At 45.8% G+C, this 25,468-nt stretch overlaps 1 protein-coding gene across 1 annotated transcript; it reads left to right on the top strand.

Moving 5' to 3' along the window:
- The first annotated feature begins 13,591 nt into the window (after positions 1–13,591).
- LOC119336503 (3-oxoacyl-[acyl-carrier-protein] synthase I, chloroplastic-like) lies at positions 13,592–17,764 on the top strand. The gene is made up of 7 exons (XM_037608547.1): positions 13,592–14,041; positions 15,166–15,597; positions 16,060–16,233; positions 16,681–16,794; positions 16,880–16,981; positions 17,069–17,135; positions 17,228–17,764. Exons 1-7 carry the CDS (start codon positions 13,607–13,609, stop codon positions 17,293–17,295), a joined length of 1,392 nt encoding a protein of 463 aa, XP_037464444.1. The 5' UTR covers positions 13,592–13,606; the 3' UTR covers positions 17,296–17,764.
- Positions 17,765–25,468: the final 7,704 nt, after the last annotated feature.

Below are 25,468 nucleotides of genomic sequence, written 5' to 3'. Positions count from 1 at the left end.
ATAGTTGTCATCCTCCGGGTATCCGTCCGTCGATTGTTCTTCTGGGATGACCTGCTCATCTTCCTGTTCGGCTTGCTCGAAGGTGGGCTGGTCAGGGTCATATTCCTCTTCAGTGCCATCCGGATTGCTTTCGTCTCTGGGGCCAGTATTGCTGTGGCGGGGCTTGGAGCGGCACCGACGACGCCCATGCTTTGCTTTTCTTCCTGAGGGGTTATCCTCCGTTGCCTCATCGCCATTGGTTTCCTTCGGAGTGTCCACCATATATATATCATATGAGGAGGTGGCCGTCCACCGCCCTGTGAGCGGTGGCTCCTGTAATTCTCCTGCATCGTCGTCCATACCGTTGATGTCTTCGGAGTCAAAGTCAAGCACGTCGGTTAAATCATGACCGTGGCAATGAAGTGGGTGGTGGGTGGGCGACGAATTCCGTCGTCATCTGCTTCCCACTCAAGCCGGACATATTTCGGCCCAGAGCCTCCTGACAAAGAGAGAGACTTTAATGAGTTCAGCATGTCGCTAAAGGGCGAGTGCTGAAAGATGTCTGCAGTGGTGAACTCCATTACCGGAGCCCAACCGGGCTCGGCGGGCTCGGGAACGCGCGGACTGGAACCTACAACCGGATATGAATCCGGGGATCCGGAGTCACAGGCCTCCTCAGAAGCGAGGCTTGTGTTCGGCTCCATCGCCGATGAGGGTACGGCCTGTGGGGCGGGGTCCATTCCTCCGTCCCTAGGTAACGCAGCCTGCTCCGGATTTGAGTCCGGGGCTACTGCAGGGGTGATATCCCGAGCGTTATCCGACAGCAGGTCCAGGCCATGCTCGTTGTGACTGTCCGGTGCTCCTGGCGGGCCCGAATCCATCGAAGATCAAGTCTCCGCGGATATCCGCCGTGTAGTTTAGGTTTCCGAACCTGATTTGGTGGCCATGGGCGTAGCTGTCAATCTGCTCCAGATGGCCAAGCAAATTGTCCCGTAGTGCGAAGCCGCCGAACACGAAGATCTGTCCGGGGAGGATAGTCTCATCCTGGACAGCGTCGTTGATGATGATTGAAGGAGCCATCGAGCCTTGCGGCGACGTCACAGAGGAACTCTCAATGAAAGCACCAATGTCGGTGTCAAAACCAGCGAATCTCGGGTAGGGGGTCCCGATCTGTGCGTCAAGGCTGATGGTAACAGGAAGCAAGGGACATAGATGTTTACCCAGGTTCGCGCCCTCTCGATGGAGGTAAAACCCTACTTCTTGCTTGATTAATATTGAAGATATGGGTAGTACAAGAGTAGATCTACCGTGAGATTGTAGAGGCTAAACCCTAAGAGCTAGCCTATGATGGTATGATTGTAATTGTGATCGGCCTTCTAAGGACCAACCTCTCCGGTTTATATAGACACCGGAGAGGGCTAGGGTTTACATAGAGTCGGTTACAAGGAAGGAAACACAATATCTGGATCACCAAGCTTGCCTTCCACGCAAAGGAGAGTCCCACCCGGACACGGGCCGAAGTCTTGAGTCTTGTATCTTCACGCTTCAATAGTCCGGACGTTGTACACAGTCCGGCTATCCGGATACCCCCTAATCCAGGACTCCCTCACCCAGTCCGTGTAATTGCTACCATCATCTTTCAACTTTGCTTTCTCAAGGAACACATTAAAATTCAACGGAACAACAACAAGGGCCATCTATCTACAGCAAACATAGACAAGCAAAATACTATCAGGTACTACGTTCATGATAAATTTAAGTTCAATTAATCATATTACTTAAGAACTCCCACTTAGATAGACATCTCTCTAATCATCTAAGTGATCACGTGATCCAAATCAACTAAACCATAACCGATCATCACGTGAAATGGAGTAGTTTTCAATGGTGAACATCACTATGTTGATCATATCTACTATATGATTCACGCTCGACCTTTCAGTCTTAGTGTTCTGAGGCCATATCTGCATATGCTAGGCTCATCAAGTTTAACCCGAGTATTCTGCATGTGCAAAACTGGCTTGCACCCTTTGTAGATGAATGTAGAGCTTATCACACCCGATCATCACGTGGTGTCTCGGCACGACGAACTTTGGCAACAGTGCATACTCAGGGAGAATACTTTTACCTTGAAATTTAGTGAAAGATCATCTTATAATGCTACCGTCAATCAAAGCAAAATAAGATGCATAAATGATAAACATCACATGCAATCAATATAAGTGATATAGATATGGCCATCATCATCTTGTGCTTGTGATCTCCATCTCCGAAGCACCGTCATGATCACCATCGTCACCGGCGCGACACCTTAATCTCCATCGTAGCATCGTTGTCGTCTCACCATCTATTGCTTCTACGACTATCGCTACCGCTTAGTGATAAAGTAAAGCAATTACAGGGCGATTTCGTTGCATACAATAAATCGACAATCATATGGCTCCTGCCAGGTGCCGATAACTCTGTTGCAAAACATGATCATCTCATACAATAAAATTTAGCATCATGTCTTGACCATATCACATCACAACATGCCCTGCAAAAACAAGTTAGACGTCCTCTACTTTGTTGTTGCAAGTTTTATGTGGCTGCTACGGGCTGAGCAAGAACCGTTCTTACCTACGCATCAAAACCACAACGATAGTTCGTCCAGTTAGTGATGTTTTAACCTTCTCAAGGACCGGGCGTAGCCACACTTGGTTCAACTAAAGTTGGAGAAACTGACACCCGCCAGCCACGTATGTGCAAAGCACGTCGGTAGAACCAGTCTCGCGTAAGCGTACGCATAATGTCAGTCCAGGCCGCTTCATCCAACAATACCGCCGAACCAAAGTATGACATGCTGGTAAGCAGTATGACTTGTATCGCCCACAACTCACTTGTGTTCTACTCGTGCATATAACATCTACGCATAAAACCTATCTCTAATGCCACTGTTGGGGAACATAGTAATTTCAAAAAAAATTCCTACGCACACGCAAGATCATGGTGATGCATAGCAACGAGAGGGGAGAGTGTTGTCCACGTACCCTCATAGACCGAAAGCAGAAACGTTAGCACAACGCGGTTGATATAGTCGTACGTATTCACGATCCGACCGGTCAAGTACCGAACGTACGACACCTCCAAGTTCAGCACACGTTCAGCTCGATGACGTCCCATGAACTTCGATCCAGCAGAGCTTTGCGGGAGAGTTCCGTCAGCACGACGGCGTGATGACGGTGTTGATGATGCTACCGACGCAGGGCTTCTCCTAAGCACCGCTACGATATTACCAGGTGGAATCTGGTGGAGGGGGGCACCGCACACGGCTAAGAGATCAAGAGATCAATTGTTGTGTCTAGAGGAGCCCCCTGCCCTCGTATATAAAGGATCAAGGGGGAGGGGGTGGCCGGCCAGGAGGAGGGCGCGCCAGGGAGGAGTCCTACTCCCACCGGACTCCCTCTTTTCCTAGTTGGAGTAGGAGGGGGAAAGGAAGGGAGAGATGAGAGGAAGGAAAGGGGGCGCCGCCCCCCTCCTTGTCCAATTCAGACTAGAGGGGGAGGGGGCGCGCGACCTACCCTGGCCGCCCCTCCTCTTCTCCACTAGGGCCCATGAGGCCCACTAAACCCCCCGGGGGTTTCCGGTAACCCCCCGGTACTCCGGTATATGTCCGAAACCTCCCGAAACACTTTCGGTGTCCGAACATAGTCATCCAATATATCAATCTTTACGTCTCGACCATTTCGAGACTCCTCGTCATGTCCGTGATCATATCCATGACTCCGAACTACCTTCCATACATCAAAACACAAAAACTCATAATACCGATCGTCACCAAACTTTAAGCGTGCGGACCCTACGGGTTTGAGAACTATGTAGACATGACCGAGACATGTCTTCGGTCAATAACCAATAGTGGAACCTGGATGCTCATATTGGCTCCCACATATTCTATGAAGATCTTTATCGGTCAAACCGCATAACAACATACGTTGTTCCCTTTGTCATTGGTATGTTACTTGCCCGAGATTCAATCGTCGTGAAGGAAATATGCCCTAGAGGCAATAATAAAGTTATTATTTATTTCCTCATATCATGATAAATGTTTATTATTCATGCTAGAATTGTATTAACCGGAAACATGATACATGTGTGAATACATAGACAAACATATAGTCACTAGTATGCCTCTACTTGACTAGCTCATTAATCAAAGATGGTTATGTTTCCTAACCATAGACATGTGTTGTCATTTGATTAATGGGATCACATCATTAGAAGAATGATGTGATTGACATGACCCATTCCATTAGCCTAGCACTTGATCGTTTAGTATACTGCTATTGCTTTCTTCATGACTTATACATGTTCCTGTAACTATGAGAAATATGCAACTCCCATTTACCGGAGGAACACTTTGGGTACTACCAAACGTCACAACGTAACTGGGTGATTATAAAGGAGTACTACAGGTGTCTCCGAAGGTACATGTTGAGTTGGCGTATTTCGAGATTAGGTTTTGTCACTCCGATTGTCGAAGAGGTATCTCTGGGCCCTCTCGGTAAAGCACATCATTATAAGCCTTGCAAGCAATGTGACCAAATGAGTTGGTTACAGGATGATGTATTACGGAACGAGTAAAGAGACTTGCCGGTAACGAGATTGAACTAGGTATTGGATACCGACGATCAAATCTCGGGCAAGTAACATACCGATGACAAAGGGAACAACGTATGTTGTTATGCGGTTTGACCGATAAAGATCTTCATAGAATATGTAGGAACCAATATGGGCATCCAGGTCCCGCTATTGGTTATTGACCGAGAATGGTTCTAAGTCATGTCTACATAGTTCTCGAACCCGTAGGGTCCGCACGCTTAACGTTACGATAACAGTTTTATTATGAGTTTATAAGTTTTGATGTACCAAAGTTTGTTCGAAGTCCCGGATGTGATCACGGACATGACGAGGAGTCTCGAAATGGTCGAGACATAAAGATTGATATATTGGAAGCCTATGTTTGGACATCGGAAAGGTTCTGGGTGAAATCGGGATTTTACCGGAACACCGGGGGGTTACCGGAACCCTTCCGGGGGTTAATGGGCCTTAGTGGGCCATGAGGGAGAAGAGGAGGGCCGGCCAGGGTAGGCCGCGCGCCCCCTCCCCCCCTAGTCCGAATAGGACAAGGAAGGGGGGGGGGGCGGTGCCCCCCTTTCCTCTTTCCCCTCCCCCTTTCCTTCTCCACCAAGGCAAGAGGGGGAAGTCCTACTCCCGGTGGGAGTAGGACTCCTCCAGGCGCACCCCAAGGGGGCCGGCCGCACCTCCCCCTCCCTCCTTTATATACGGGGGCAGGGGGCACCCCATGACACACAAGTTGATCTACGGATCGTTCCTTAGCCGTGTGCGGTGCCCCCCTCCACCATATTCCACCTCGGTCATATCGTCGCGGAGTTTAGGCGAAGCCCTGCGCCGGTAGAGCATCATCATCGTCACCATGCCGTCGTGCTGACGGAACTCATCCCCGAAGCTTTGCTGGATCGGAGCCCGGGGATCGTCATCGAGCTGAACGTGTGCTGAAATTGGAGGTGCCGTACGTTCGGTGCTTGGATCGGTCGGATCGTGAAGACGTACGACTACATCAACCGCGTTGTCATAACGCTTCCGCTTACGGTCTACGAGGGTACGTGGACGGACACTCTCCCCTCTTGTTGCTATGCCATCACCATGATCTTGCGTGTACGTAGGATTTTTTTTGAAATTACTACGTTCCCTAACACGTCGGTATCTCAATACCTAGTTCAATCTCGTTACCAGCAAGTCTCTTTACTCGTTACGTAATGCATCATCCCGCAACTAACTCATTAGCTACATTGCTTGCAAGGCTTATAGTGATGTGCATTACCGAGAGGGCCCAGAGATACTTCTCCGACAATCAGAGTGACAAATCCTAATCTCGAAATACGTCAACTCAACAAGTACCTTCGGAGACACCTGTAGAGCACCTTTATAATCACCCAGTTACGTTGTGACGTTTGGTAGCACACAAAGTGTTCCTCCGGTAAGCGGAAGTTACATAATCTCATAGTCATAGGAACATGTATAAGTCATGAAGAAAGCAATAGCAACATACTAAACGATCAAGTGCTAAGCTAACGGAATGGGTCAAGTCAATCACATCATTCTTCTAATGATGTGATCCCATTGATCAAATGATAACTCATATCTATGGTTAGGAAACTCAACCATCTTTGATCAATGAGCTAGTCAAGTAGAGGCATACTAGTGACACTATGTTTGTCTATGTATTCACACAGTATTACGTTTCCGGTTAATACAATTCTAGCATGAATAATATACATTTATCATGATATGAGGAAATAAATAATAACTTTATTATTGCCTCTAGGGCATATTTCCTTCAATCATTGTGGAACATGTGGGAGCCAATATGGGTATCCAGATCCCGCTATTGGTTATTGGCCGGAGAGGTGTCTCGGTCATGTCTGCATGGTTCCCGAAACCATAGGGTCTACACACTTAAGGTTCGGTGACGCTAGAGTTGTTATGGGAAATAGTATGTGGTTACCGAAGGTTGTTCGGAGTCCCGGATGAGATCCCGGGCGTGACGAGGAACTCCAGAATGGTTCGGAGGTGAAGATCAATATATTGGACAAGGGTATTGGAGTCCAGAATTGTTCTGGGGGTATCGGGTGACGACCAGCATGTCCGAGGGGTTTTGGAGGCCCCGACAAGCGTTGGGGGCCTTATGGGCCAAGGGGAGGGGGCACATCAGCCCACTAAGGGGCTGAGAGCCCCTCCCACCCCATGTCACGTAACTTGGAGAGGTGGGGGCGCCTCCCCTAGGGCAGCCACCCCTCCCGGCTTGGGGGGCAAGTTTCCTAGGGGTGGGGGCGCCCAAACCCATCTAGGGTTTCCCCTGTGGCCGCCGCCCCTCCCCTAGGGAAACCCTAGGGCGCCTCCTCCCCCCTTCCCTCTATATATAGTGAGGGAGAGAAAGGGCAGCCGCGCCCCCTTCCCTTGGCGCAGCCCCTCCCTCCCCAACACCTCCTCCTCCTTCGTAGAGCTTGGCGAAGCCCTGCAGAAACACCACAAGCTCCACCACCACGCCATCATGCTGCCGGAGCTCTCCCTCAACTTCTCCTCTCCCCTTGCTGGATCAAGAAGGAGGAGACGTCCCCGGGCTGTACGTGTGTTGAATGCGGAGGCGCCGTCCGTTCGGCGCTAGATCAGATCTTCCGCGATTTGAATCGCCGCGAGTACGACTCCCTCATCCGAGTTCTAGTGACGCTTCCGCTTAGCGATCTTCGAAGGTATGAAGATGCTCACCCCTCTCCCTATCTTGTTGCTAGAATCTCCATAGATTGATCTTGGTGATGCGTAGAAAATTTGGAATTTCTACTACATTCCCCAACAACTATTATAGTTAAGATGCATATTTCCATTAGATTAGAGTCGAAGGCCAGTTATATATATGTGCCTCATATATACTTACCAACCACAACTTCCACTTCACTCCTCCATCACAACTTCTTGATCTTGTCCATCTTTTCCTTGCACCCATGACCAGCCTTCAAAAGCTTAGCAGTGAAATGCTCCAACTTCGATCTCTCTTCTTTATGGAGCTCCTTGTCCACCTCTATCTCCTTCATGGCCTTCCTGGTGTTATGAATAATATCAGCTTGACTATGCAGAATGCACCTCTGTTCTTTTCTTAGCTTAAGCTTCTCCATTTGAGGCTCAATCTTTGCCTGCTCCTTGATACGTCTCCGTCGTATCTACTTTTCCAAACTCTTTTTTCCTTATTTTGGACTCTAATTTGCATGATTTGAATGAAACTAACCCAGACTAACGCTGTTTCAGCAGAATTGACATGGTGTTGTTTTTGTGCAGAAACCAAAGTTCTTGGATTGACATGAAACTTTACGGAGAATTTTTGTGGAATATATAAAAAAATACTAATGCAAGAAGTTACTAGAGGGGGGCCACACAGAGGTCACAAGCCCTGGGGCGCGCCCTGTAGGCTTGTGGCCCCCCTGGACCTCCTCCGACCCTAATTCCAACGCCTATATATTCCTATTCGAGGAGAGAAAAAATCAGAGAGAAGGATTCATCGCATTTTACGATACAGAGCTGCCACCGCCTCCTGTTCTTCTTTGGGAGGGCTGATCTGGAGTTTGTTTTGGGCTCCGGAGAAGGGAATCCGTCGCCATCATCATCATCAACCTTCCTCCGTCGCTAATTCCATGATGCTCACCGCTGAGAGCGAGTAATTCCTTTGTAGGCTCGCCGATCTGTGATGGGTTGGATGAGATTTATCATGCAATCGAGTTAGTTTTGTTAGGGTTTGATCCCTAGTATCCACTATGTTCTGAGATTGATGTTGCTATGACTTTGCTATTCTTAATGCTTGTCACTAGGGCCCGAGTTTCATGAATTCAGATCTGAATCCTTTATATTTTCATGAATGCATATGTGTTCTTGATCCGATCTGGCAAGTTGTAGACATCTATTACGAGTTATGGACCGCATACCCCAAGGTGACAATAATTGGGATTCTTTCCGGTGATTACCGTAGTTTGAGGAGTTCATGTATTCACTAAGTGCTAATGCTTTGTTCTGGTTCTCTATTAAAAGGAGGCCTTAATATCCCTTAGTTTCCATTAGGACCCCGCTGCCATGGGAGGGTAGGACAAAAGATATCATGCAAGTTCTTTTCCATAAGCACGTATGCCTATATACAAAATACATGCCTACATTTTATTGACGAATTGAAACTAGTTCTGTGTCGCCCTAGGTTATAACTGTTGCATGATGAATGCCATCCGACATAATTATCCATCGCTGATCTAGTGCCTACAAGCTTTTGACATATTGATCTTTGTTGAGTTACTCTCGTTGCTACTGCTGTTACAATCACTACAAAACTGTTACTACAACCGTTACTATCATACTACTTTGCTACTAAATACTCTGCATATATTAAGTCTTTCAGGTGTGGTTGAATTGATAACTCAACTGCCAATACTCGCGAATATTCTTTGGCTCCCCTTGTGTCAAATCAATAGATTTGAGTTGAATAATCTACCCTTGAAAACTGTTGCGATCCCTTATACTTGTGGGTTAGCAAGACCTTTTTCTGACGCGGTTGTTTGGGAGCATAGCTCTATTTGCTGAGTCACTTGGGTTTTATATCTGTTGATCACTATGAGGAATCTGAATAATACCAGAACCAAGATTTTCCCTCTACTACGAGGGGAGGTAAGGAACTGCCACCTAGCTCTACAATTGATCCACCTTCTATTTTGAGTAAGCTTGCGACACCGCCGCCTACAATTAATCCTGATATGTCACAAGTAATTGATGATGCTTATTTTGCTATGGATGATACTTATGATGATGCTAGTACTTTGCTTGATAATACTGTACCACTAGGAGAATTTCTTTATGAATAACTTGCTAGAGCTAAATAAAATGAAATTATTGAAACCGAAGATTATGATTCTCCTCCTAGATATGAATTGTCTGATATACCTGAGGGTTATGTTATGGATGGAGAGGTAGCTAGGGACTTCCCTGCTTGTAAGGATATAGATGATCTTAAGAAATTATTATGCAAGTGGAAATTAAAATCTTTGAATGCTAGAATGCAATACAATCCTAAGTTTGATACTTCACATATCTTTGTTACTGATAAGGATTATGAATTCTCTGTCGATCCTGAGTTAATTATTTTGGTTGAATCCGATCCTTTCCATGGCTATGAATCTGAAACTATTGTGGCACATCTTGCTAAACTGCATGATATAGCCACCTTATTTGCTCATGAGAAAGATAATTTGCTACTACTATATTCTTAAGTTGTTTTCTTTCTCATTAAAGGGTGATGCTAAGATATGGTTTAGTTCTCTTTCTGCTGGTCGTGTGCGTAGTCCCTAGGATATGATATATTACTTCTCTAAAAAATATTTTCCTGCTCATAAGAAACAAGCTGCCTTACAGAAAATATTTAACTTTGTGCAAATTGAAGGAGAGAGTCTCCCACAAGCTTGAGGGAGGCTTCTCCAATTACTTAATGCTTTGCCTGATCATCATCTCAAGAAAAATGAAATACTTAATATATTTTATAATGGACTAACCGACACTTCTAGAGACCACCTAGATAGTTGTGCTGGTTGTATTTTCAGGGAACAGACTGTTGAAAAAGTTAAAATACTATTGAATAATATATTGAGTAATGATAATGATTAGACTCTTTCTGAACTACCTCCTAAGCCAATTCTGAAGAAGAGAGGTATTATAATTCCCAGTTCTGAAGATATGCAAGAGGCAAAGAAATCTATAAAAAAATGTATTAAAGCTGAAGATATTAAAAATTACCACCTATGGAGGAAATACATGGTCTTAATATCCTGACACATGGTCTTATAATAAATCTGCTAGTCAATGTTTGGACGAATTTGATAACTTTATTGTTAAACAAGAAAACTTCAATTCATATGTTAGTAGACAATTGAAACAAAATGCTTATATGCTTGAACACTTGAGTGATTATATGTTTAGGACTGTTAATGATCTCAAGATTGCTAGTAAACATGCTTCCATGGCAAAACTCAAGTAGAACAAGTTCTCAAGGCACAAAATGATTTGCTTAATGAGATGAATAATAAATTGAATGATCATGTTGTTAGAGTTGTGACTAGAGGTGGTAGAATGACTCAGGAACCTTTGTATCCTGAAGGCTACCCTAAGAGAATCAAACAAAACTCTCAAAGAATTAACACTGATGCACATTTACTTTGACCAAGCTTTACTTGTGGTGTATCCTTTGCTTACTTGTGTTGTTGTTGTTGTTGTTGTTGCTAGCATCATGTAGGTTGTTCACCTAATTGCATATCTAGATAAACTATTTGTTGTTAACCTAATTTGTTAAGAAAAACTAAAAATTCGTATTTGCCTATTCACCCCACCTCTAGTCAACCATATTGATCCTTTCACAATGGCTGAAAAATGATTCAAATGAAAAATCCAATTACCAAAAGCATGGATGTGTGGGAAAGCTCTGTTTATGTACAGTTTTACTCTCTTACGTTGGATGCATTTCACTCCTTTGTTTGTTCTATTCTCGCGTTTTTAGAAATTCGGCAAACCAAATAGACTCCGATCAGAGTCTCTTTGGTTGGGTTTATAAGTACATGAGTTTTTAGATTTTCAGTTGGACTAATAAAACATGTATAAGTAATAGAAAATATTATGGTTAGAAGATGAAGAATCCAAAGATATATCTTTTGTGAAATATAGTAAACTTTATTTTGTGAAATTTAAGTGTTCTTTTAGACTTGCCAACTTGTAACTATCATTTTAAAAAACCAACCATAGAGCAACTCCAATGGGGCGACCCATTTCGTCCGCCCGCGTCCGTTTGGGTCGGCGCGGACAAAAGTGGTGGCTCAACACGCCGACCCAAACTCAAATTGCGTCCGCCTGGCGTCCGCGCCGACCAATTTCCGGCCCAAAATTGCGCCTGGAATGCGTAGGCGCAGACGCGCCCCGCGTCTCCTCGCCGTCCGCCGCGTCCCCACCTGGCGTCCACCCAACCGCCATCGGCCGTCTTATTTATGACAATCACCGACAGCGGGCCCATGCATCAGCTAATGCGTGCGTCCTTTTTTAACCACGCATGCGGCAGGGTCGGCCTCATCCACTTCTCTCGTCCACATCTGGCACCCCACCACTCCCTTTGCTTCCTCGCCGGCGACCGCAAACCCTAGCGCGTCCATGGGCCTCTTCGGCAGCAGCAATGGCAAGGGCAAGGGCAAGGGCACCCTCGGCGCCTCGTCATCCCGTGCTCCCCCCTCCACCGCCGGCGCGTTTCCGCCCTGAACGCCGGCGCCTGCACATCCCGGTGCACCAAGCGCGGTGGCACTGGGAGTACATGCAGCCCCTCCCCTACGCCGACGTGACGCTGCCGCACAATTGGCATTTGGATCCCCAGCGGATCCCGGTGCCGGTGGTTCCGTGGACCCAGTGGGCGCACAATGACGAGGTGCGCCGGTGCCGCGCGCAACTCACGCCGGAGCAGCGTCGGCTGCCCGAGTACGCCGCCGACTCTCCCAACTGGGAGGCTTGGTTCGCCCTCGAACACAAGGAGCAACGGTGCTCGGGTGTTGACGCCGTCCCGGCGCCGTCCCACCACCGTCCCTGGAGGTAGAGCCGGAGGACATGGAGGCGGAGGCGGAGTACCAAGCCGCCCTCAAGGAGGCCCTGCAACACGCGATGAAGGCTAGCCGCATCGAGTAAGACGCGCACTGGGATGGGCTGGAGCAAGCCCTTGCCCTGTCGGCGGCGGGGGACTCCGTCCACATCCCGCTCTTCGTGCCGCCACCTCCACCGTCGCCGCCCGTGCAGCCCAAGCCGGAGCCGGAGCCGGAGCCGTCGCGTAAGCGCTCCCCGCCTCCACCCACTTGGCCGGAGGAGGCCTACTCGTGGACGGGCCAGTCCCGCGAGTGGGTGAGCGCGCCTCCCGTCCACTTCGCAGCGACACCGGGGGAGGAGGCGGCCCACCTCTAACGATGGAAGGAGCACTGGCTCCGCCAGGAGCAGGCCGACGGCGAGGAGCAGATGCGCTACGAGACCATGCTCCAACGCGACGCGGAGGCGCTCCGGGTCGAGGAGGAGGAGGAGGAGCGCGCGCGGCTTGCCGCAATGCCGCCGTCTCAGCAGACACCGGAGGAGGCTGCCCTGGCAGCGTACCAGGCGGCGTTCGGGTGGGCTGGCCCTGCTACTGTCTTCATCGACCTCACCGACGATGGCGCGTACGCCGGCAAGGGCAAGAGCAAGGCCGATGACGTCTAGGGCAGCGTACCGGGCGGCAGCAGGCGGGCGCAGACTTTTTTTAATGTTTTATTTAATGTTTATTAGGTTTAGGTGGACTTTGGCCGGTGTTTGACCGGCCACTTTATGTTTAATTATGTTTATTTCGTGCAACTTGTTTTTTTTTCAAGGCGGCACATTTGGGTCGGCCTCCTCGTTAGGCGGTCAAGCCGACCCATTTTAAAATGCGGACGCGCACGTCAGGCCGATCCAAACGGGACAAAAAGCGGACAAATCGCGCGTCCGTTTGGGTCGCCCCGTTGGAGTTGCTCTTAGGCAAATTTGACAACATTGTATGGCAAAAGGTGACACTCGTAGGCCTAGAATCAAACAGCCCCGTTCTGTCATAAAACACTTCCATTTATTTCATACGAGAGACTGCCATTTCCTCAGACGGACGTTGGATTAGTCTAGGAAAATCTAACAGCTCAAGCCACATGTATAGTTTTCGATTGAAACGGAGCATCTCCTTGGACCAACAAAAGCCCGGAAACAAGAAGAACGGGGAGAGCAACGGCATTGCGGAGTCCGCCCATTTATCGTTGCCGAACCCACCGCCCCTCTCCGTCGCCTCCAAAGCCCCCGTGCCCAGGTAGGGCCGCGGGCCCCACTAGCCCCACCCTCCATACATACATACGCGCTCTCGCCTCCATTCCCACCCCGCAGCCAGCACACCACACCAGTCCAGAGTCATTGCCCCCTCCCCGCCTCGTTTCCATCGCCACCACCCCGCCCACCGCCGCCGCCCGCAGCCATGCAGAGCCTCCTCGTCCCCACCGCCGCGGCCTGCGCGGCGCCGTCGTCGGCGCCGCGCCCCCGGCCGGGCCGCGTCTCCGTCCGCGCCTCGGCCTCCGCGGCGGCCGCGGCGGCCCCGCCCCGGCGGGAGACGGATCCGAAGAAGCGGGTGGTGATCACGGGGATGGGGCTGGTCTCCGTCTTCGGCAACGACGTCGACGCCTACTACGACCGCCTGCTCGCCGGGGAGAGCGGCGTGGGCCCCATCGACCGCTTCGACGCCTCCAAGTTCCCCACGCGCTTCGCCGGCCAGATCCGGGGCTTCTCCTCCGAGGGCTACATCGACGGCAAGAACGACCGCCGCCTCGACGACTGCCTCCGCTACTGCATCGTCAGCGGCAAGAAGGCGCTCGAGTCCGCCGGGCTCGCGCTCGGCTCCGACGCCATGGGGAAGGTACCAATCACACTCTCACTCACCCCAGCTCCGATCCAAACAAATGCTGCGCCCTGCTGCTACCTGACCAGATCAGGCGCAGATTAATGATAGTCTAGTGCCTAGCATTTTCCTACCAGATTTTCAGTCAGTACACCTGGTAGCTTTAGTCCTTGGAAAGTGCCCGTGTGGTTCAAAAATAACTTTGATAAGTAGATCGGATGGCCGCTTTCTCCCCATTTCCTTTTCTGAGATGCAATCTGTGAGTAGGATTGTAGGAGTGCTAGTGCAAATCCAAGAAGAATGAGCTGATAGTGAAATGGACACGTTGGAATTTGAATTGTGATGGTGACGTGCCATCTGATCTTGGCAAGAGGAAACAGCTGGAGCAAGTAGCGAGTAATGATCCCAGGGGAGTAGAACTTGAACAGTTAAGGAAGTACAATTTGGCATTGCGGTTTGTGATTCGTAGGCATAGTTGAATGTGATGATCTCATATGCAAAACAGAGGTGGAAGCATTTATTTTACACTTTGGGAGTAAATGGCCATAACCTTTTCTTCTCACTGTAAAAGCCTAAAAGGGCAGTAGTTGAATTCAGTCTTAAAAATCAAGATGCGTTCTCTCTTAAAGGAAGTTGTCAAGAGCGTGTTCTCTAGAAGGTGACATCTAACATCAGCAATAAGTACTCGTGCCAGTATATTAGCGATGTCACTTCGTTCTTTAGACTTCGTTGTAGGCAGATGGAGTGGTACAGCTCTATTTGGATTGGCAAAAGTAAAAAATTGATCTGTGTGGGTAGTAGCATCACAGTCAATTTTGAGCCAACACACTCTTTATTAAGAATGTCACTTCCTCTGCTTTACTCAGTTGGTGTATATCTAATTAGAAAGTAAGTGATTGTTAACTAGCATAAATCTGTTTTGTCATTTGATGTCGCTTGCACATTTTTTTGGCAAATATGCACACTAGGACTAAGCCAAGATACCATTTTGTAATACCAAACGTATTGGCTTTTCATAAGGTTGATACTAGCTTCATTTGTTCTATTTAATACTGCCTACGCTGCTACATTTGTTTGCACCATTCTGTTATATTTGAGAAAAATAATGTTTGTTGCTAAGTACTAAATGCTGTCTCTGACAGATTGACAAGGCCCGGGCTGGTGTACTTGTGGGGACTGGTATGGGTGGCCTCCAAGTGTTTTCTGATGGTGTTCAGAATCTTCTCGAGAAGGGCTACAGAAAGATAACTCCTTTCTTCATCCCATATGCCATAACAAACATGGGATCTGCCCTGCTTGGCATGGACATTGGCTTCATGGGTCCAAACTACTCTATTTCAACTGCATGTGCTACCTCGAACTACTGTTTCTACGCTGCAGCAAACCATATTCGCAAAGGCGAAGCCGATGTGATGATTGCTGGTGGCACTGAAGCCGCCATCATTCCGATTGGTGTTGGTGGGTTTGTTGCATGTAGAGCACTATCACAGAGGAACGATGACCCTAAAACAGCATCTAGGCCTTGGGACAAGGAGCGTGATGGTTTCGTCATGGGTGAAGGAGCTGGAGTACTGGTATGCCTTAGGAACATTATTCTGGTCCAGATATATTTTAGAATTAGGTTGATATCATATCTTTACTGAAATTTCCTTATCGTATCCTAGAGCCTTTAAACTGAACTATTTATTTATTTAAATGAATCTGTTCAATAATATCTTTTAGTGAATCTGTATGTTTTGCGGACATTATTCTAGTCCAGATTATATATTGAGCTTTTAAGGTATCATAGCTTCACTAGAACTTTTTTATGGTGATGTGTGTTTGGTTACTCAAGTGAAACTGATATTTTTTTATTTCAGCAATCTATTAAATAGCAATTTTCCATGGGTTTAGCTACTCGAGTCAACCTTAAATACTTCAATTGAGAGCATGTTGAAGTTTCGACGTTTTGATTTAACATTTGATGTTCTATAGATTCTTTTATGAAATTTTTATTCATTGTGCTTCTAGTCCCTTAATTATGTCAATTGAAACAGGTCATGGAGAGCTTAGAACATGCAATGAAACGTGGTGCTCCAATAGTTGCGGAGTATCTAGGAGGTGCTGTGAACTGTGATGCTTACCATATGACTGATCCAAGAGCCGATGGTCTTGGTGTTTCATCTTGCATCAGACAAAGTCTTCAAGATGCTGGTGTGGCACCAGAGGAGGTAACCGAAACATTTCAACCTTAGGACATTATTTCTGCAATTGTTCTTTTTTCATATGATATTGGCTAGTTCCCTCAAATATGATATTGGCTACCTTCATAGTTTGGCAGTTATGCGTGATCCTTCAAATTATTGTTTCCAGTTGTGCGTTGTGTATTTTGTCCATTTTGTATTCAGATTGGAAATCTTTTTATGCAATAACATTAAAGTCATCATGGCTGGCATGTAATTGTAAATTGTTAATGCCTATTTCTGTCATCTTTCCACAGTATATATTGTGCTTGAAAGGTTTCTGCGTTGCTGTTATAGAATTACAATACCTCTGATTGTTATGGTCTATTTAACATATATTGATTCAGGCACATACTGTAAATTTCTTGTTTTGATTGGCAAATGCTTTTGAAGAAGTTTCATTGATTGAAGTAAATCGCAAATGATTATTTGCAGGTTAACTACATCAATGCTCATGCAACATCCACCCTTGCTGGTGATTTGGCAGAGATGAATGCCATCAAGCAAGTCTTTAAGGACCCATCTGGGATAAAAGTAAACGCAACCAAGGTAATTTACTGTCCTGCCTTTGTTATTTGAAGGATATTGATTCATTGTCCCTTCTTAATATGACCGCCTTCCCCTCCTTGTGCAGTCCATGATAGGGCATTGCCTAGGTGCAGCAGGTGGTTTGGAGGCCATTGCTACTATTAAAGCGATAAACACTGGATTGGTGCATCCAAGCATAAACCAGTTTGTAAGTTTTGTTTACAATATTACAGCTAATTCAGTTAGCAGGCCAGCATGGCTAGAAAAACTAAGAGCTGCAATATGTTAACTGCAGGACCGGGAGCCTGCGGTTGAATTTGACACCGTACCCAACGTAAAGGTCGAACATGAAATCAATGTTGGTGAGTAGCAAATCCTCTGCTTTGTAGCGCTATCGTACTGTTCTATCTTTCCCCTTCCTCTCTTTCATGTTAGTTTTGGTATCACCCTGCAGGTATCTCGAATTCCTTTGGATTTGGAGGACATAACTCGGTGGTCGTATTCGCCCCATTCAAGCCTTAATGCGGTACATGCTCGACAAATCTTGGCCAGAACAGTGAAGGTTTTTTTTCAGGAAGCTCTTGAGTTATTTCGATGTGTTCTCTTCCAGGAAGCAACTGTCGATCTGACAGCCAGCAACATTACAGTGAACAGAGGATCCAAGATCCATTGCATTTTAGATACACCCATCCGATTAGATTTGAGAACACTGTGTAACCTTCTGCATCGCTTGCAGTCGATTCTACTTGTTTCCGTGTAATTTGTCATGTAGAAACAAACACTAGTTCTTCCGTTCCGTAGAGAGAGTGCATTGGAGGGCAAGGAGTTGTTTGTCTGTACTACCTGATCTGGGGGGGAATCTATATTATCACAATTTTTTGCTGTTTCCAGTCCCTTTGTAGTCTAATAAAAACTGTAATGTTCCAGTCTTACGGATGACCGCTCGGTCTAAAATGGTCATGCATCCTGAATGAAAGTTATGATTCTGTTGTGGGATTGAGCCGAGATTGAAGTCATTTGCAGCAACATCTGAAGGTGTACCATTTTACTGAGAAACTGTTCTAAATTCTACGTAGAATCTGAATACTTTTATTAATATTAACATCTTGCCCAGTTAATGTGACGTATGTTTGTATGACAGCACATGTCGTATAGTAGATTCCTAGAAGGTGGTCAAATTGTTAGTTATACAATCCTGTAGCACTAAAGTTTGATGCAGCAGCATAAAAGTTGGTTTTGAAAAAGCTCATCAAAACATAAACAAATTGGATCTAGTTTCAAAGAGCTCATCGTCGGGTTTCCAACGATGAAAACAGATCATGATTTCTAACGTGTGGTTTGAAAGTTTGTTTACAAAAGTTTTTTCAAACTAAGTTAATTGATTCCCCCCCTCGTGTTAGGTAATTTCTACTGCGGTTGGTGGTGGATTTCACGCCATAGGGAACGGTTGGAACATGTTTTTTTTTCAAGGCAACGGTTGGAGCATGTGGGAGAGATGGCAGGAGATCTTCCCAGATGTAGCGGACGCTCAATTAGACTAACGACCGCCCGCTAGATGCATCCATTTTAAAAATTGATTTTCTAAATGGAAAACATTTTTCAAATTTTGTACATTTTTAAGTTTTTAGGAATATCTTTAAAAATACACTAGACTTTCTAAAAGCAAGAACATTTAAAATTTAGGGTAAATTTTAAATTTGAGAGTTTTTTAAATATATTTTTTAACCTTACACTGAACATTTCCTAAAAGCACGAACATAAAAACTTTACGGTAAATTATATATGAGATTGTTTTATATTTTTAGGCATTTTCAGAATTTTGTGAATATTTTTCTAATCTTTCTACTGCAGATGAATTTTTTCTGAGAGAAACCAACTAAAAAGAAATCTGAAAAGAAAAACCGAAAGAAAGAAAAGTCGTCAGGGCGATAGCAAGCGGTACACGCATCGCAGAAGTAGGCCGGCCAAACACGCAGCGCCTTACTCCTAGTTTTCCCGAAACCCTAAAACCCCTCGCGGCGACTAGGGTTAGGCGACTCTGACGGCGCCAGCTGATCCCATCGGCGGGCCGCTCGCGTGATCCCGGCAACGATGGCGACATCAGACGCGGGCAAAGGGAAACAAGGAAGCGGCTCTCTCTCTTCGCGCTCGGCCCGGGCGCAGATGGAAGAGGCGCTCGGCAAACTTGGGGCCTGTTTGGTTTGCATCCTAAGGTTACCACTATTGGAAATATGCCCTAGAGGCAATAATAAAATTGTTATTATTGTATTTTTCTTGTTCATGATAATTGTCTATTGTTCATGCTATAATTGTATTAACTGGAAACCGTAATACATGTGTGAATACATAGACCACAACATGTCCCTAGTGAGCCTCTAGTTGACTAGCTCGTTGATCAATAGATGATTATGGTTTCCTGGCCATGGACATTGGATGTGATTGATAACGGGATCACATCATTAGGAGAATGGTGTGATGGACAACACCCAATCCTAAGCATAGCACAAGATCGTATAGTTCGTTTGCTAAAGGCTTTTCTAATGTCAAGTATCATTTCCTTAGACCATGAGATTGTGCAACTCCCGGATACCGTAGGAGTGCTTTGGGTGTACCAAACGTCACAACATAACTGGGTGGTTATAAAGGTGCACTACAGGTATATCCGAAAGTGTCTGTTGGGTTGACACGAATCGAGATTGGGATTTGTCACTCCGTATGACGGAGAGGTATCTCTGGGCCCACTCGGTAATGCATCATCATAATGAGCTCAATGTGACTAAGTAGTTAGTCATGGGATCATGCATTACGGAACGAGTAAAGTGACTTGCCGGTAACGAGATTGAATGAGGTATTGGGATACCGTCGATCGAATCTCGGGCAAGTAACATACCGATTGACAAAGGGAATTGTATACGAGATTGATTGAATCCTTGACATCGTGGTTCATCCGATGAGATCATCGTGGAACATGTGGGAGCCAACATGGGTATCCAGATCCCGCTGTTGGTTATTGGCCGGAGAATGTCTCGGTCATGTCTACATGGTTCCCGAACCCGTAGGGTCTACACACTTAAGGTTCGGTGACGCTAGAGTTGTTATGAGAAATAGTATGTGGTTACCGAAGGTTGTTCGGAGTCCCGGATGAGATCCCGGACGCGACGAGGAACTCCGGAATGGTCCGGAGGTGAAGATCGGTATATTGGATGAAGGGTATTGGAGTCCAGAATTGTTCCGGGGGTACCGGGTGACGACCAGCGTGTCCGAAAGGGGTTTCGGAGGCCCCGACAAGCGTTGGGGGGGGGGCTTATGGGCTAAGGGGAGGGGGCACATCAGCCCACTAAGGGGCTGGGCGCCCCTCCCACCCCATCTCACGTAACCTGAAGGGTTGGGGCGCCTCCCCTAGGGCAGCCACCCCTCCCGGCTTGGGGGGGGGGAGTTTCCTAGGGGGTGGGGGCGCCCAAACCCATCTAGGGTTTCCCCTGGCTGCTGCCCCCTCCTCTAGATGGGATCTAGTGGGGCCGTCCCCCTCTCCCCTTCCTCCTATATATAATGAGGGGGTGGGAGGGCAGCCACACCCTTCCCCTGGTGCAGCCCTCTCCCTCCTCCAACACCTCCTCCTCCTCCGTAGTGCTTGGCGAAGCCCTGCTGGAGAACCACGAGCTCCACCACCACCACGCCGTCATGCTGTCGGAGTTCTCCCTCAACTTCTCCTCTCCCCTTGCTGGATCAAGAAGGAGGAGACGTCCCCGGGCTGTACGTGTGTTGAACGTGGAGGCGCCGTCCATTCGGCACTAGATCGGATCTTCCGTGATTTGAATCACCGCGAGTACGACTCCATCAACCGCGTTCTTGTAACGTTTCCGCTTAGCGATCTTCAAAGGTATGAAGATGCTCATCCTCTCCCTCTCTTGTTGCTAGAATCTCCATAGATTGATCTTGGTGTTGCGTAGAAAATTTTGAATTTGTGCTACGTTCCCCAACAGTGGCATCATGAGCTAGGTCTATGCGTAGATTCTATGCACGAGTAGAACACAAAGTAGTTGTGGGTGATGATTTGTTCAATATGCTTACCGTCACTAGTCCTATCTTGTTTCAACGGTATTGTGTGATGAAGCGGCCCGGACCGACCTTACACGTACACTTACGTGAGACAGGTTCCACCGACTGACATGCACTTGTTGCATAAGGTGGCTAGCGGGTGCCAGTCTCTCCCACTTTAATCGGATCGGATTCGATGAAAAGGGTCCTTATGAAGGGTAAATAGCAATTGGCATATCACCGTTGTGGCTTTGCGTAGGTAAGAAACGTTCTTGCTAGAAACCCGTAGCAGCCACGTGAAACATGCAACAACAATTAGAGGACGACTAACTTGTTTTTGCAGGGTATGCTATGTGATGTGATATGGCCAAAAGAATGTGATGAATGATATGTGATGTATGAGATTGATCTTGTTCTTGTAATAGGAATCACGACTTGCATGTCGATGAGTATGACAAGCGGCAGGAGCCATAAGAGTTGTCTTAATTTATTGTATGACCTCCGCGTCATTAAAAACACCATGTAATACTTTACCTTATTGCTAATCGTTAGCCATAGTAGTAGAAGTAATAGTTGGCGAGACAACTTCATGAAGACACGATGATGGAGATTATGGTGTCATGCCGGTGACGAAGGTGATCATGCCGCACCTCAAAGATGGAGATCAAAGGCGCAAGATGATATTGGCCATATCATGTCACTTTATGACTTGCATGTGATGTTTGTCATGTTTACATCTTATTTGCTTAGAACGACGGTAGCATAAATAAGATGATCCCTCACTAAAATTTCAAGAAAGTGTTCCCCCTAACTGTGTACCGTTGTGAAAGTTTGTTGTTTCGAAGCACCACGTGATGATCGGGTGTGATAGATTCTAACGTTCACGTACAACGGGTGTAAGCCAGATTTACACATGCAAAACACTTAGGTTGACTTGACATCCTAGCATGTACAAACATGGCCTCGAAACACAAGAGACTGAAAGGTCGAACATGAGTCGCATAGTAGATACGACCAACATGAAGATGTTCACCGATGATGACTAGTCCGTCTCACGTGATGATCAGACACGGCCTAGTTGACTCGGATCATGTATCACTTAGATGACTAGAGGGATATCTATCTGAGTGGGCGTTCATTAATAATTTGATTAGATGAACTTAATTATCATGAACATAGTCAAAAGGTCTTTACAAATTATGTCGTAGCTCGCACTTTAGTTCTACTGTTTTAGATATGTTTCTAGAGAAAATTTAGTTGAAAGTTGATAGTAGCAATTATGCGGACTGGGTCCGTAAACTGAGGATTGTCCTCATTACTACACAGAAGGCTTATGTCCTTAATGCACCGCTCGGTGTGCTGAACCTCAAGCGTTGTCTGTGGATATTGCGAACATCTGACATACACGTTTTGATGACTACGTGATAGTTCAGTAATGTTAAACGGTTTAGAATTGTGGCGCCGGACGATTTTGAAACGTCGCGGAACATACGAGATGTTCAAAGGGCTGAAATTGGGATTTCAGGCTCGTGCCCACGTCAAGAGGTATGAGACCTCCGACGAGTTTCTTAGCCTACAAACTAAGGGAGAAAAGTTCAATCGTTGAGCATGTGCTCAGATTGTCTGGGTACTACAATCACTTGAATCAAGTGGGAGTTAATCTTCCAGATGAGATAGTGATGTTTCTCCAAAGTCATTGCCACCAAGCTACTAGAGCTTCGTGATGAACTATAACATATCAGGGATAGATATGATGATCCTTGAGCTATTCGCGATGTTTGACACCGCGAAAGTAGAAATCAAGAAGGAGCATCAATTGTTGATGGTTAGTGAAACTACTAGTTTCAAGAAGGGCAAGGGCAAGAAGGGATACTTCATGAAACGACAAATCAGTTGTTGCTCTAGTGAAGAAACCCAAGGTTGAACCCAAACCCGAGACTACGTGCTTCTGTAATAAGGGGAACGGTCACTGGAGCAGAATTACCCTAGATACTTGGTAGATAAGAAGGCAGGAAGGTCAACAGAAGTATATTGGATACACATTATATTAATGTGTACTCTACTAGTACTCCTAGTAGCACCATGGTAATAGACACCGGTTCGGTTGCTAAGTGTTAGTAACTTGAAATAAAAGGCTACGGAATAAACGAAGACTAGCTAAAGGCGAGGTGATGATACGTGTTGGAAGTATTTCCAAGGTTGATGTGATCAAACATCGCACACTCCCTCTACCATCGGGATCGGTGTTAAACCTAAATAATTGTTATTTGGTGTTTGCGTTGAGCATAGACATGATTGGATTATGTCTATCGCAATACGGTTATTCATTTAAGGAGAATAATGGTTACTCTGTTTATTTGAATAATACCTTCAATGGTCTTGCACCTAAAATGAATGGTTTATTGAATCTCGATCGTAGTGATACACATGTTCATGCCAAAAGATATAAGATAGTAATGATAGTACCACATACTTGTGGCACTGCCATTTGAGTCATATTGGTATAAAATGCATGAAGAAGCTCCATGTTGATGGATCTTTGGACTCACTCGTTTTTGAAAAGATTGAGGCATGCGAACCATGTCTATTGGTATATACGCATGAAGAAACTCCATGCAGATGGATCATTTGGACTCACCTGATTTTGAATCACTTGAGACATGCAAATCATACCACATGGGCAAGATGACTGAAAGGCCTCGTTTTCAGTGAGATGGAACAAGAGAGCAACTTATTGGAAGTAATACATTTGATGTGTGCAATCCAATGAGTGCTGAGGCACGCAGTGAATATCATTATACTCTTGCTTCACAGATGAGTTGAGTAGATTCTGAATATATTTACTTGATGAAACACAAGTCTGAATTATTGAAAGGTTCAAGTAATTTCAGAGTGAAGTTGAAGGTCGTCGTGACAAGAGGATAAAAATGTCTATGATATGATCATGGAGATGAATATCTGAGTTACGAGTTTGGCACACAATTAAGACATTATGGAAATCGTTTCACAACTAATACCGCCTGGAACACCATAGTGTGATGGTGTCCGAACATCATAGCTGCACCCTATTGGATATGGTGCATACCATGATGTTTCTTATCGAATTACCACTATCGTTTATGGGTTAGGCATTAGAGACAACCACATTCACTTTAAATAGGGCACCACGTAATTCCGTTGAGATGACACCGTATGAACTATGGTTTAGAGAAACCTAAGGTGTCGTTTCTTGAAAGTTTGGGGCTACGACGCTTATGTGAAAAAGTTTCATCCTGATAAGCTCGAACCCAAAGCGGATAAATACATCTTCATAGGACACCCAAAGCAGTTGGGTATACCTCCTATTTCAGATCCGGAAGCAAAAGTGATTGTTTCTAGAAACGGGTCCTTTCTCGAGGAAAAGTTTCTCTCAAAATAATTGAGTGGGAGGATGGTGGGGACTTGATATGGTTTTTGAACCGTCACCTACAACTAGTGTGTAGCAGGGCACAGGAAGTTGTTCCTGTGGCGCCTACACCAATTGAAGTGGAAGCTGGTGATAGTGATCATGAAACTTCGGATCAAGTCACTACCAAACCTCGTAGGTCGACAAGGATGCGTACTACTTCAGAGTGGTACGTAATCCTGTCTTGGAGGTCATGTTGCTAGACAACAATGAACCTACGAGCTGTGGAGAAGCGATGGTGGGCCCGGATTCTGACAAATGGCTCAAGGCCATAAAATCCGAGAGAGGATCCATGTATAAAACAAAGTGTAGACTTTGGAAGAACTACTTGATGGTCGTAAGGCTGTTGGGTACGGATGGATTTTAAAAGGGAAGATGGACAATGATGGTAAGTGTCACCATTAAGAAAGCTCAACTTGTCGCTAAGATGTTTTCCGACAAGTTCAAGGAGTTGACTACGATGAGACTTTCTCACTGGTAGCGATGCTAAGTGTCTGTTGGAATTATATTAGCAATTACTGCATGATTTATGAAATCTTGCAGATAGGATGTCAAAATATTGTTTCCTCGACAATATTCTTGAGGAAAGGTTGTATGTGATACAACCAGAAGGTTTTGTCAATCCTGAAAGATGCTAACAAGTATGCAAAGCTCCAGCAATCCTTCTAAGGACTGGAGTAAGCATCTCAGAGTTGGAATATACACTTTGATGAGATGATCAAAGATTTTGGGTTTATACAATGTTTATGAGAAACTTGTATTTCCAAAGAAGTGAGTGGGAGCACTATAGCATTTCTGATGAGTATATATTGTTGACACATTGTTGATCGGAAATGATGTAGAATTTCTGGAAAGCATAAAGGGTTATTTGAAAAGTGTTTTTCAATGGAAACCCTAGATTAAGCTACTTGAACATTGAGCATCAAGATCTATAAGGATAGATAAAAAACGCTTAATAGTTCTTTCAATTGAACACATACCGTGACAAGATTTTGAAGGAGTTCAAAATAGATCGGAAAAGGAGTTCTAAAGGAAATATGCCCTAGAGGCAATAATAAAGTTATTATTTATTTCCTTATATCATGATAAATGTTTATTATTCATGCTAGAATTGTATTAACCGGAAACATAATACATGTGTGAATACATAGACAAACAGAGTGTCATTGGTATGCCTCTACTTGACTAGCTTGTTGATCAAAGATGGTTATA

This window comes from Triticum dicoccoides, chromosome 7B (genome assembly GCF_002162155.2).
Source record: "Triticum dicoccoides isolate Atlit2015 ecotype Zavitan chromosome 7B, WEW_v2.0, whole genome shotgun sequence".
NCBI classification, from domain to species: Eukaryota; Viridiplantae; Streptophyta; class Magnoliopsida; order Poales; family Poaceae; genus Triticum; species Triticum dicoccoides.
Note: the sequence above shows the minus strand (reverse complement) of the source record. Positions and strands in the feature narration are given on the sequence as shown.